The 13,881-nt window shown below is 42.1% G+C and overlaps 1 protein-coding gene across 9 annotated transcripts in view; it reads left to right on the forward strand.

Moving 5' to 3' along the window:
- FHOD3 (formin homology 2 domain containing 3) overlaps window positions 1-13,881 on the forward strand; it is a 498,596-nt gene that overhangs the window by 474,192 nt on the left and 10,523 nt on the right. For 6 of the 9 annotated variants that reach the window (XM_030925939.1, XM_030925941.1, XM_030925942.1 and 3 more), the window contains 4 exons: window positions 1,995-2,187; window positions 5,990-6,013; window positions 7,481-7,655; window positions 13,435-13,596. In XM_030925939.1, coding sequence (XP_030781799.1) covers window positions 1,995-2,187; window positions 5,990-6,013; window positions 7,481-7,655; window positions 13,435-13,596 — 554 coding nt within the window. The remainder of the gene's footprint in view (window positions 1-1,994; window positions 2,188-5,989; window positions 6,014-7,480; window positions 7,656-13,434; window positions 13,597-13,881) is intronic. The other 3 variants (XM_030925940.1, XM_030925944.1, XM_030925945.1) reach the window with 1 other exon arrangement.

A 13,881-nucleotide genomic window follows, 5' to 3' on the forward strand; every position in this document is an offset into this window, starting at 1 on the left:
TCCGTGCAGCTGTCAGTGGGAAAAACGTTCTAGACATGGAGAACAGCTGGTACTGGATACCTTGTCAAACCTATGGTCCTACCCTGTGGAGTGGCCTCCTCACCCCTCCCCACAGGCCCTGCAGGCTTTCAGCTCCTTGACCTCTGTGTCCCTCCAGGGCTCCTGTACACTACACATGGTATCTGGGGCCCTGAGGTGGGCTTTTTCAGGGAATAACCAGGAGTCCAGTGTAGCTGGAGTCACAAGAGATGAAGTCAGAGAGGTGATGGGGCCAGTCATCCATGGCCTTATTTGGAAATGCTATATTTAGTTTATCCATGCATTATATTCATTATATCCATCCAATGCTATATTTAGTGTATCTGTCCATGGACATTTGGGTTGTTTCCACTTTCAGCTATTATGAATAATGCTCCTATGAACTTTCATGCAGAAAGTTTTGTGTGTACACATATTTTCATTTCTTTTTATGCAAAGGAGAAAAATTGCTAAGTCATATAATAACTCTGTTTATTTTTTTGAAGAACTGCCAGATCATTTTCTATGGCTGCTAGACCATTTTATGTTCCTACCAGCACTGTGGAAAGGGTCCAATTTTTCCACATCCTCACTAACATTTGTTCTAGCCTGTCTCTTTTATTACAGCCATCCTGGTGGGTGTATGTGGTGTCTCCTTATGGTTCTGATGTGCATTCCTTAGTGATGTTGAGAAGCTTTTCATGTATCTCTTGGCTGTGTGCATATCTTTTTAGTAGAAATGTCTATTCAAATCCTTTGTCCATTTTTTATTTGTCTTTTTAGTGTTGCATTGTAAGATTCCTTTATATATTCTGACACAAGTCCCTTATTAGACACATGACTTGCAAATATTTTCTCCTATCTTTTAGATTGTCTTTTTAGTCTTGATAATATCCTTTGAAACACAAAAGTTTTTAAGTTTAATGAAGTCCTGTTTATCTACTTTAGTCACTTATGCTTTGGTTGTCATATCTAAAACCATCAATCCAAAGTCATAAAGATTTCTACTTTGTTTTCTTCTAAGAGTTATGTAGTTTTGGCTATCATTTTTTAGGCCCTTTACTTTAAATACAAGTTATATGTTTACTTCATTATTCTCAAAAAGAGTAAGCCAGTGTCCCTTATTTTAAAAAATCCATATTCAAACTGCACAAATTAGAGTGATCAAAATTTTTTGTCTATAAATAGTGGTATCATTTACATAATATTGTTTGCTCCACAGAAAGCTTTCCCTCTGTCTCCTACTGTGTTCTTTCTCATTTCCTAATAACTAAAAATTGGGTGCTCATTTGCTTACGTAATTTCTTTTACAACATTTTAAAACAATGTCTAATTATTTTTGTTTACAAATTAAGTCGGTAAAATAAGTTTATTTTCTGCTTCTTTGGTGTTTCCTAATTAAATTAAGATTATATGTAATATCGCAAGAAATGTTTAAAAGTATTTACTCGGAAAACAGCATCTATTTACAAACTATGGATTAACATGTTATTCATAAGTTCACGTCAATTTTAAGTGTTCATTAAAAGAATTTCTAAGCAACATTTATTTATTCCTATTCAATTCTCATATCATCTAGAAATGGTGCAATATTTTTCTAAAATACCACTTTAACATTTTTCTTACAGAAGTTTTACATATATCCATTTTAGAAAAATGTTAAAACACAGGTATGCAAAATGAAAAAGTAATCTGTTGAAGTCCTACCACCTAGATATAACCTCCATCACTGGGAAAGTGAGTTGAACTTCTGTTTGCATTTTCATTTGAGAAGAGTCTTAAAATTCAAAGCCCCAGGAATGAAGGACAGTGTCTTCTTACTGAGAGTGTGGCTTGTTGGTTTCTTTATTAGTAGTAGTAGTAGTAGCAGTATTTATTTTAAGTTCTGACATTGGTTTCTTACTGAGACATTTTAGACAAGTAATTTTTGTTTCTGAAAACTGAAGTCATTGCCATTACTGTTTTTTTCCTTGCAGATTCCACTCCTTTTTACTCTTTATGGGCCATCCACCTTACGCAATTCGGGAAGTGAACATAAACAAATTCTGCAGGATCATTAGTGAATTTGCACTGGAGTATCGCACAACCAGGGAAAGGGTTTTGCAGCAGAAACAGAAACGGGCCAACCACAGAGAGAGAAATAAGACCAGAGGGAAGATGATCACTGATGTGAGTTTCACACAGTCTCTCTCCTTATGTCATTCATTTTCAAAGTAAGATCAATCAGGAATTCTCCCCACAGTTAAAAGCTGTGCTTTTTTTTTTTTTTTTTTTTTTGACTATAAAAAAAATTCTTTCTTTGAAAAAGTGCTCTTAAAGTACTCATCCACCATTTCTGTGAAAATCTGCTATATAACAAACAAGGACCTAGGAGATGTAAAGTTCAGAACGTGTGGCTGGAATAGGAACATGGAACCCATTTTGGTGTGTTGCATGTTGCTGATGACATTAAATGTTTGGTTCTATTTTTACCTGTGTGATGTGGGTAAAGTTGGATGAAGACAAGTAAAATATAAAAGATAATGGCACTTATCATAGAAAGACAAATGTACTGATTGGGGAATTGAGTCAGGATTTTAATCATCATAACGGTGCTATGTAACCAATCAGTTGACACATGGACCACCCATTTTGGGCATCTGAATAAATTGATGTGATTGCTCAAAGATATAATCTAATGGGCTCTCGCCAGTCCCTTGAATCATGGGACATCAGGGTGGAAAGAGATCCCAGAGGACAGCGAATCCAGTAGGAGTTTCCCTATAGCACCCTGGGGAGCCCCTGCACACTTACATGCCTCCCCTGCTCTTGGGCTCTTTCCCCATCTCTGCCGTCTCAGCCCCAAGCCCACCCAGGTCTTGGGGGGCAGTGCATATTCAGATGACAGATGCTCAGTAAAGTGGAGTGTGAAGGATACTTGAAGATGCCAGAGACCAACGGAGATACATAACGCAGGTTCCTTTTTCTTAATCTGCCTTCACAAAGCATAAAAACCAGGCTAGTATCTCACTTACCTCATCCATTACTGTAAGGTCAGTTCCAGGCAAAAGGCTGAAATTTTCTGGGAATCCTCCTTTAGTCACTATTTATTCTTTCTTGAACAGACTCAACGATAATAAAGTCATCTTTTTTGATATTGACAGGTCATATTTGGAACTTGTTGAAGGACTCTAGAGTGTGATTTTTTTTCATCGTTTGGATTGATGCCCATGGATTTCTCCCATCTGTGCATGCATTTGAGTAGCACATGGACTTCTGGCAATAGAGGGAATGGAATGAGGAAAGGATTAAGCCACAGGGCGTGCCATCATCTGGGCAATTACACACTTCAGCTGAACCCTAGTCAGGCAGATTTTTTGGGGGGGAGGAAGAAAACCAATTAGGAAGACCTCACTGAGGCCGCCCTATGTGCACAGACATGTGTATATGTAGTCAGTCAAACAGAGGGCACTTGGTTACTGCTCTCTGGAAGTTCACATTCCTGAGGGTCTGACTTACATGGAAGGCCAGATGCATTAACTTACCAATTTTGTTGTTATTTTAAGAACCATGGGATAATCATTTCTCTTACGTAAGCTCCTTGTTTTCTTGGAATTTTCTAGACCTTTAGGAAGTGCTCAGGTCACTTTTCTGCAGAAGGAGCCCTTTCTACAGCTCTACCCCTGACCCAAGCAGTTCTGAATTCCAGTAACATCAGCCAAGAGTCTTCTGTCTCCTCTCCTGAAATCTCAGTTCAGTAGGGATCCTTAGCCTCTTGGAGGACAGCAACCCAGGAAGCGTGTTGGATCGACTAGGGCAAACTGTAGCCCACGTTTTATTCATAGTATTATTTTTTAAAGTTTAAAAACAGGGATCGCTTATTTTTGTGGCTATGAGACACATTGGAGGGTGAAAAACACAAGCCGAATATGCTTATAGTTATGTGGATACATCAAAATTTCTTGCTAAATTCTTGAGATTTTTTACAGATCCCACTAATTTTTACATTCTGTCTCTGAAAACATGTGGCTTTCCCAATCATAAACAGAGGTGAATGTTTCTGGAGTTTGATTGAAAAATATTTAAATTCCCATTAAAATCTGGACAGGACAGGCTTCCATCAGGAATCATTCCCAGCCTGGTCCATGTTTTTAATGGCCAAAGTGGCATCATTCATGTAGAAAGATTGCCCTCTGCTGGAAGATTAGGATATTGTCCATTAAGGAAAAGTGTACAGCCTCGGGTTTTTGCAACTCAATTATTAAGAGCTCATTGTGCACCCAGCAGTGCCTGGGAAACCAAGGAAGATATGAGTATAAAGAAAAGCTTATATATCCCAAAGACATCATAACCTGGTTAAAAATGGCATACACACAACTTAAACCACTGAAAACAAAGCCAGACTATAGACTTAGAATCACAGACCCCCTGAAAGTTGGAGCTAGAAGAGATTTTAAAGAAAACTGTTTGTAATAAGTCACCTTGAATGTACATGCTGAATAAAACGAGGATGCAAGTGGTAGCATTTAGAGATGAGAGGTCTGAGGGTAAAATCTGCAGCCCCCAAGCACCAGCTCCTGAGTACCTACCTCTCTTCTTCTCTCCCTGTTCTGGGTATTCAGAAGGCTTCCTTTCTCATCATCCAGGGGTCTTGCCAGGCCAGGATCAGTGAGCAACTAATTCCTCATCCTGTGTACAAAGTTGTCCCTAGAGCAAATGGTGACAGACAAGGCAACACGAGGCAACTACAGCCTTTCTGCCGCATTCACACTCCCGATGTGGGCTGTGAGAACCCAGGCTGGTCAATCCCAGGCCTCCCATGTTGGAGGGAGCGGTAATCCTGGGAGAGACCCTTAACTTATCTCAGCTTCCTCTTTTATAGAAAGGGAATGATGATTACTTTTAGGGATGTTGAGAGGGCCAAGATTTTATATATGTAGCACCTTGAACATATGTGAATTTCTGGAAAAATGCCAGCCTTCCCAGGTTATATAAATAAGATTTTTTTAAAAAGAGTAATGGAACAGGGCTATTGTCTCTTGTCACAATGCCATTTGGGTGAGGCAGTGTGGATTGTGATGGACTGGAAGTGGTTTGTCATTTTAACTTCCAAAAGCGTAGTTCATTCTCAAAACACTTTAATCTGATTTGCTGGCCTGGCCCTGTAACCTCATGGACACTCCTAAATTTAAAGTGTGTTTAATTTGTGATCAAGAGATTGACATGACTTTTCACTCTCAATTTATTTTAGAAGAGGGATATTTTATTTAAAGTAACTTAAAGCAGTTTAGTGCTAACATCATTAAAAGTATGGAGAGTCAGTTCAGGTGGCCACCATGAGAAACAGGTGAGATGTTAAAAAGGAATTAATTTCATGCTCCTGAGGAGAGAGTAATCTGAGCATGCTGCTGGAGCAGTTGTCCCACTTGTCCTGGCTGGCCTGCATGTGGAAGGACTAGCGGTAGCCCAGACCGGCAGCCTGGGCAGGGAGGGATCCTGCGCTTGGGATGGGATGGGAGGGGAGGGCCGGCAGCTGACAGGCAGAGCCAAGCAAATGGAAGCCAGTCCACTTAGAGAGACCTTGGTGACTGTCAGGCAGTGATGGATTCATAAGGATGTGGACAGCCATGCCATATGGTTCACAGAGCAGGACACTCTCAGCAGGATGCAGAGCTGCAAGTGAGGTCGGTGCTGGTCAGGGAACCGAATAAGCTGACTGTTGACCTCAGGGACAGCCCCAGAAGATTGACCTGGAGCCCTGTAAGGCTCTCTGGTCACAGGTGATCTTGGAGTTCACGCAAGGAGTGTTCAGATGAGGACAAGAGGGTGGGGCCTGGCAGCTCCCAACTCAAGAGGATGTATCCTGGTTGTGGTGACAGTTTATTTACTTGGAATTTTATGTGCCATTGAGATGATCTTTTTGCTGACTTCTGTGCCTTCTAAGAATCCCTTCTGTCTTTTCTGTCCTGTCCTGTCCTGTCCTCTCGGGTAGACTGATGACGAGGAGGAAGTTGAGGTATGACTGTTTATGAACATGAAGAATGCCACATTTGACCACCTCATGTATGCTCTGGTCTAACCTAACATAATCAGCATGAAGTGTCAGCACCATTCAGTGCTTTAAACAATGCATGGACATTTTTCTGGTTGGTTTTCATGTGATCACTAACCACCTGACAGGGGCCCTCATCATGCCATGTGTGCCAAGGACTGAAGGGTTAAATGCATTTTCTGAGCTGTCCCTGAGGCCTAGCTAATCAGTAACCATGTCACAAGTGGCAGGTTTAGCAGGTCTCTCCCTGCTGCTGGAAAAGTAGACAGAGAATTTTCCTTTGGCAACTTAAATATGAGAACTAGATTCCGGAATAACCACATGAAGAGGCCTGAAATCAAAGAGGAAGTGGGGCAGTGGCCAAGGGCCAGGCTAGAGTCTCAGCCCCTAGCCAGTAGGCAGCCTCTGATGTGTGCCCATTTCCTCTGCTGGTGTTAATGGCTCCCATGGGCCAATGTCCATGCAGTGATAGATGGCAGGGGCTCCTCACCAGACCCTGGATGCAGGTGCGAGAACCAGAGACCACGGGGGGCTAATTGGCCCTGGAAAATGAGGAGAGAGCTGTGTAGATGCTACAAGCCACAGATATGTCCCCAACCCTGTTGCTATGGCTGAGACACTGGGTGACAAAGGAAGCCAGCAATCTGTAGAGCTATTCTTTGCAAATGTTAATCTGACTTTTTGTTCTTCATCCAGGTGTTTGGCATTGCGTACGTATCGTATTCCAGCATACCTCTTTTAAAATATGTATGTCCTGACCTTTTGTTCAGTTAGAGAAAATCAGCATGAATTTCTGTGTCTTGTTCTGTGCCCTGACACTAATTCTTTTGGGGTCCCTGGCAAGCCATGTATTCTTGAAGGACCTCAGTTTCCTTTTCCATAAAAGCAAGGTGGGACTAGGTCTAGAAGAATTCTTCCCAACTCTTAACATGCTAGAATTCTGTGACTAAATCCCACTTTTGTAATTCTACCATCATAAGTGATACTTAAGAAAAATGTAACTGCTTTCTGGCACTAAGTAAAAAAATAAAGCCCAATATGCTTGGTTAACAATGCATATTTCATTTCAATTCTCGTATCAGGGCTTTGGTGTTAGAAATACATTTGGCTTTAGACTTTCCCAGAACCAATGCCAGTCGCTCCTGGTAGCCACCCTTTGAGGGGATCTGAGTGAGTGAGAGAGACCACTACAATGGATGAATGGGTGGTGGTCCTTCTGGGGGCTGGGGGCTTTTCTGTCTCATATTAGATCTTCCTGTAGGCACAGATGTTTTGTCATTAGTTAACAATTTCAGTGACTGCCGTAATCAATGTGTCTGCAAACAAAACAAGACAGAGGAGAGGAGGTTTTCCTCAACCATGGGTTTTAGAAGCTTGAGTTGTCTTTTTGGGGAGTCTCCCTTACCTGCTAACTTCCCCTTGGTTTTGCAGTCTGGCAAGTTTTCCGGCAGTTCTCCAGCGCCCCCAAGCCAGCCGCAGGGTCTGAGCTATGCGGAGGATGCGGCTGAGCACGAGAACATGAAGGCTGTGCTGAAAACCTCGTCCCCCGCCATGGAGGACGCCACCCCCGCGCTGGGCGTCCGCACACGCAGCCGAGCAAGCCGAGGTAACTCCTGGCTGCGTGGGGCTCATCTTGTCTTCTCAGGTTGGCCACTCCAGGGGCGTCCAGTCTCCATGGCAGGCTGTGGCCATGGCTGTGACTGCCCTCAGCTCCAGTGCCAACCTAACCACACACATTCCTTCACTAGCGTCTTCCTGACCCACCTTCAATAGCTTCATCTCCAAAACAAACATTCCCACGAGAGTACCTCACTTCACACAGAGGGAATCCTTATGGGGGTGATCTCCCGAGGGAGAGCTGGGGTGGGCAGACTGCGACCTGCAAGCCAACTCCAGCCTTCCCCCTGCTTCTAGAAATAAAGTTTTGTTGGGACACAGCCATACTTACTCATTTGTGTAGTGTCTGTGGCTACTTTGGCAGAGTTGAGCCACTGTGACAGACACTGTAGGACCCACAGAGCCTAAAACATCTACTACACAGGACGAGGTTGCCAACCCCTCCATACAGCACTACCCCTTGGTCCCTTTTTTTACATCCTTAGGCAGAGACAAAAACTGAAACTTCAAAATGGTGGCCAGATTCGAGTTTCCAGATTTGTTTTTATCATTAGAAGGGATTAAGATGCATTTGACATCTGTGAATGTTTCCTTGTGTTTCCTTGGTCTGGCCTGATAACCCGTTTACCCTCCTGGGTTTCCTCACTGCCTGCAGGGTGAAGCCCACACTATTCACACTGTTCTTGGAGGCTCCTGTAGGCAGGTCTTGTCCTGTCTCCCAGGCTTGGCTTTCCTTCACCCTGCATGGTCACCGCAGCGCTTCTCGGCACCCTGCATGTCCCGGAGTCCCCACTCTTCTCATGCTGCTCCCTCAGTTCAGGATGCCCGCTCCTCTGCCTGTCCTGTTCCATTCACCTCCATTCACCTCCACACCCCGTGGCACCCAAAAAGGCCTAAGACATCCCATGTTATAAGCCTCTCTGTGCCCAGCAGCTCTTGCAGGCTTTGTATGCTAGGCTAAACATGGCCAACAGGGATGTGAAGGAGAACATTAATGCCTGCATCATGGTGACCCCAGCCATCAGGACGGAGTCTTGAGCCCCTGTGCCTTGGTGGATGCAAGAGGAGTGCGGTTGAAGCCTTCTTAGGGGGTGGATCTCAGTAACGGAACATAAACAGGTTGTACCAATTTTAAAGGAAAAGAAACATCTTATCCTGACCAGAAAGGATGAAGAGAAAAGATGTTGCTGGGTTTGTACAACATGGGGTCATCTTTGCATATGAAAGGGATTAGAATGGGAGGCTGTTCAGTTTCTCTGCACATTAATGCCCATCTCAAGGGAGACTTCTGCTTTCATGTGTCATGTGTTACGGAGTAGACAAGTCACCCACCTGCTACAACAACTAGAAATAAAAATAATCAAGCCTTCTTTTAAAAAACATTATAGAACTGTAAAAGGAAAGAGGACTAGACAAACTAGAATTGGAGGTGAGCTGACATTGCCTCTCTGTGAGCATTTGCCAAATCTGGGCACAAGCTGAGGATTGGGCTTACGGTGATGGAGTGACTCAAATGGGAAAGAGAAGCCAGCAGAATTTGTAGTAGCTGTGTGAACTGGTATAAGAGATTGAAATTGAGAGGAGACCAAAATGCAGATGATTTTCTCATGAGAAATTTGCTAAATGCAGCACTGCGGAATGGGGGTTGGAGGGAGGAAGGTCAGTGGGTGATCCTGGGCTAGAAAGGTTGAAGGAGATGTCCTGCAGTCTTTAAACTGAGGAGACAAAGATAGGCTAGAGTAAGCACCTTGAACAGATACTCACTGATCTTGGCCTCAAGAAAAAGAGAGGTGGGAAGTGGACTGCTTGTGAACTAAAGCTGCTGTCTGGCCTAAACCCAGCTCAGTACCTCACTGTATCTGTTAACAGAAGAGAAAAGACTCTCTGGAGGAAAATAACGCTGTCTTCAGTCTCTACGTCCTTCTATACACAAAGTCCAGTGTAGTAAAAATTACAAGCCAGAGGAATAATATGAAAATATGACTGAAAATCAAGAAGAAAAATAGATAATAGCAGCAGACCCATAAGTGATTCAGATGTTGAAATCTACAGTCAAGGACTTTAAGTGACCATTATAAATGTTAAAAACTAAAAGGAAACATAGACAGATGGGTAAAAGGATAGATAATTTCAATAGCAAATTGGACTCTATAAATAAGAATAAAATGGATATTCCAGAACTACAAAATATCTGAAATAAGAAACTCATTGGATGGGCTTAATAGAGATTGGTCACAGCAAAAGAGGAAAAATGAATCCAAAGGCAGGTTAATAGAAAATGTACAAACAGAAGCATAGTGAGAAAAAATGGAAAGAATAGAATAAAATGTAAGATCTGAGGGACACCGTTGAATGGTCTAACGTGTAATTGGAATACTGGAAAAAGATGGATCAGAAGCAGTATTTGAAGAGATTGAATAGATTTGAAGAGATGGCTGAGAATTTACCAAAACTGATGATAAATGTCAACCAACATATTTAAGAAACTTAGCAAATCCAAGAAGAGTAAGTACAAGGAGAACCATACCATAAACAAAGTGCTAAAATAAATAAAGATAAAATCTTGAAAACAGAAAAGAAAGATACATTACCTCCTATGGAGCAATGGTAATAATGATGGCTCAATTTTCAAAAGGAACTATAGAAGCCAGAAAAAAAAGGAATGATACCTTTAAACTGCCAGAAGAAATAACTTCAACTACAGAAGTCTGTCTTCAGAGAAATTATCTTTCAGAAATGAAAGCAAACTTTTTACATTAAAACAGTACAATATCTATTTTGACTTAAGTGTTTTCCTTGTAGACTCTTTAGATTAGATTTCTATAAAGGGAAAAACAAATTTCAGTGCTTTCAAATCTCAGTCTTCATGTTTTAGAAATATAAAAATAAAGCGATAGTGTGCTATTATGGTCTAGAATGCTTTATCCTCTCCACCACATCTCAAATGTCTTGCTAACACTTACTAACTAACATGGTCCCCTTGGGTATGTAAAATGTGTGTGCAGTATTACCCTGATGGCTACGGTGTGGGTGCAAGGGTTCCAGGAAGAGGAATGTATACATGACTAAGAAGAATGGAAATAAATGGTAATCAGGCAGTGGGAAAGTAACCAACAGGAGCGGACATAAAGTAGAACCAGGAATGAAGTCTTAAGAGAATGAAGTCATCATAAAATTGAGTTTGACAATCTTGGACCTATGGCAAGATGTTTCCTTTCAGCATCTCCTGACACGTTACACTGACAGAAGATCCTTAGGGTTGTGTAAGATGGAAAAGTATAGGTAATTCTCAGAGGGAAGATTAGATGATGCCTTCATTTCTGGCCCAGTGCTCTGATAATGTATTATGAGCAAAGACAATTTATTGAGCTTTGCATGTTTTTAGAAGGTAGTTTGGCATTTTAAAGTAAGACAGAATTATACATCAGTAGGTAAAAGGGAACACAGGAAATTGCGGGGTAAAACACAATTGCACGATTGATTGCTCTACTCTGAGGAGGACCATTGTTCAGAGGATCTGCAGAGGCCCGGTCTAAAAGCTGTGGCATTATAAGGACTTTTACTTCCAATTAGAATACCTCGACCATTCTGAGAATGCAGACGCATTCAGCAGCAATTTCAACAGTTTATTTTTGAAAAGAGTCTATTTTTTAAAGGGTTTATAATGCTGAAAAAACTGACCTAATTTTTAAAGGGAAGTAGATCAAATTCCCTTGGGTATAAGCACAAAAAGTACAATTTACTGTTTTTGCATGTGCCCATGCTGTAGGTATGCTATCATTTAAAAAATAATAATAATAAAAGCTAACCAAAACAAATTAAAAAAAAAAAAACCTGTATCAATAATAACAGAAATCAGAGTCTCACTTTGTTGCCTAGGCTGGAACATAGTGGCGTGATCTCAGCTCACTGCAACTTCTGCCTCCTGGGTTCAAGCGATTCTCCTGTCTCAGCCTCCTGAGTAGCTGGGACTGTGGGTGCACGCCATCAAGCTCAGCGAATTTTTGTATTTTTAGTAGAGACGGGGTTTCACTGTGTTGGCCAGGCTGTTCTCGAACTCCTGACATCAAGTGATCTGCCCGCCTCAGCCTCCCAAAATGCTGAGATTACAGGTGTGAGCCACCGTGCCCAACCAACATAAATCTTACCATTTGAAAACATCATTGTTCTATAGCCACAGGTTTGACATACATGCAGGTGACAGGGCACCTGGTATCCTGGCTCTCCTTTTGCAAAGTGTGAAATATTTATGTATTTAGTTCAGTCATGAATTTTACTATTAGAAATTATGACTACTTTATAGCACAGTATGTATTTGCAGCAATATTTCAACTAACACACACACACACACACACACGAAAATCACAGTCCATTGAACTGTGATCCACTGTTCCCAACCATTTCCATTGATACCTATTTTTCTTGGTTCATTCATTACCAGTCAGGTGGTTGTATGCACTTAAAAAAAATTAGTGTGGGAGAACTCAAACATTTTAACTATTTATTAACCCTTTTTTCCTCCAAGTTGGGAAAAGCTGGCAGTTCCCTAGCCTGTGTTATACTTTAGTCAGGCTGGGGGTACTTTTGTGCCATAGGCAATGATTCTGAGAATTCTCACCTACAGGTTTCTGAAGTTGTTGTGCATCTACTATAAAATGAAGTGTAGGTGGTAGAAATGAACAATTTTGAGCATATTGTACACCTTTCCTCTTGTAGCAACATATATTCACTATCGTATAGAAGAGATTTCACAAGAAGGCTGGTCAATTACAAAGATGTAGTTCTGGATATATTACATTAGCATTAATTTCTAACTGTTTAACATTGCAGTTGACCTTTGAACAACTTGGATTTGATGGAGCACATCTACCTACATGCAGATTTTTTCCAACAATACAGATCAAAAATAGAGTATTTACAGGATGTGAAGCCCATGTATATAAAGGGCTGTAAACTCAAGTTCTGCAGGGTTGACTGTGGAACTTGATTATGCACAGATTTGGACATACTTGGGGGTGCTGGAACCAATCCCTCTGTATACTGAGGGATGACTGGTGATGCTTTCTTCTGACTTGTTTTAATATGTAGTTATTTATAAACTACAGAAAATGTGGTTGAGGGAGGAGATTTATGTACCAGAGAAAATTTAAGTTAACAACCCCTTTGCTGTTTAGAGAGGGGAATCCTGTTACAGTTGTCTATTAAAGGCTAGATAATTCAAAGATAAACTGTGGATTATAAAAATCTATTGCTTTCTACTTAGTGAGAATTTAGGGTCAGCTGACATTGACTAGGCACATACAACCACGGATAGAGAGCTGTCTCAATAAGACCTTCAGTGGGTCTCTACATTACTGGGTGTGCACCACCAGATATTGATGACTGTGCAGCAGGGTGTGGCTTGGGTCATCTGCCCTCAGATGATCACAGGACCTGGCAGGTAAAGACAACACACTTGGGTTGGAGAGTTAAATAATAATGAGAAACAAGAACACAGCTGTGTTACAGGGTGGTATGAAATAAGTGCCCCGTGTATGGGTTTGATCAGAGCCTGTGGGGTAGCAGTCACAGGGCCTGCAGGGTAGAGTGCTCCCTGCAGTGGGGACAGGTTAGCCCTCTGGATCTATCATTAGCTCTGGGGCTCTAACTGTGGCCTTCCCTGTGATCTGTTGCTGAAAGAACTCAGTTGCTTGGAGGAATAGTGCTGCGCATCATCTTTCGTGTTTTCCTTCTGAGTATGTTGTGCACTCTGGCTGTTTAATTCTTAGGATCCACTAGTTCCTGGACTATGGGAACTGATGACTCGCCCAATGTCACAGACGATGCAGCTGATGAGATCATGGACCGCATCGTCAAGTCGGCCACCCAAGTGCCTAGTCAGCGAGTGGTGCCGAGGGAGAGGAAACGATCCCGGGCCAACCGGAAATCTTGTGAGTGCATTAAAGGAGGCGTGAGTGTTCACCCCTACAGGGATCTGCCCTCCCATTCTATGTGAACTGGGAAAGGTGGAGACACAGCTCCAGTGAATTGTCAGTGGCTCCCAGAGTGCCTACTTGCACTCCTCCACAGAAGGTTTCAGGGTTGGCTGTCAACGTTGGCCATTGTGGAGGAGGGGAGCTGCAGTCACACCTATTCACTGTATCTGCCATTGGTGGCTAGGCCTCTCTCAATGCATACTTTGTTCCCAGGAAGGTATGAAAAGTCCTTAAGTGTCT

The sequence above is a fragment of the Rhinopithecus roxellana genome, chromosome 21, assembly GCF_007565055.1.
Source record: "Rhinopithecus roxellana isolate Shanxi Qingling chromosome 21, ASM756505v1, whole genome shotgun sequence".
Taxonomy (NCBI): Eukaryota; Metazoa; Chordata; class Mammalia; order Primates; family Cercopithecidae; genus Rhinopithecus; species Rhinopithecus roxellana.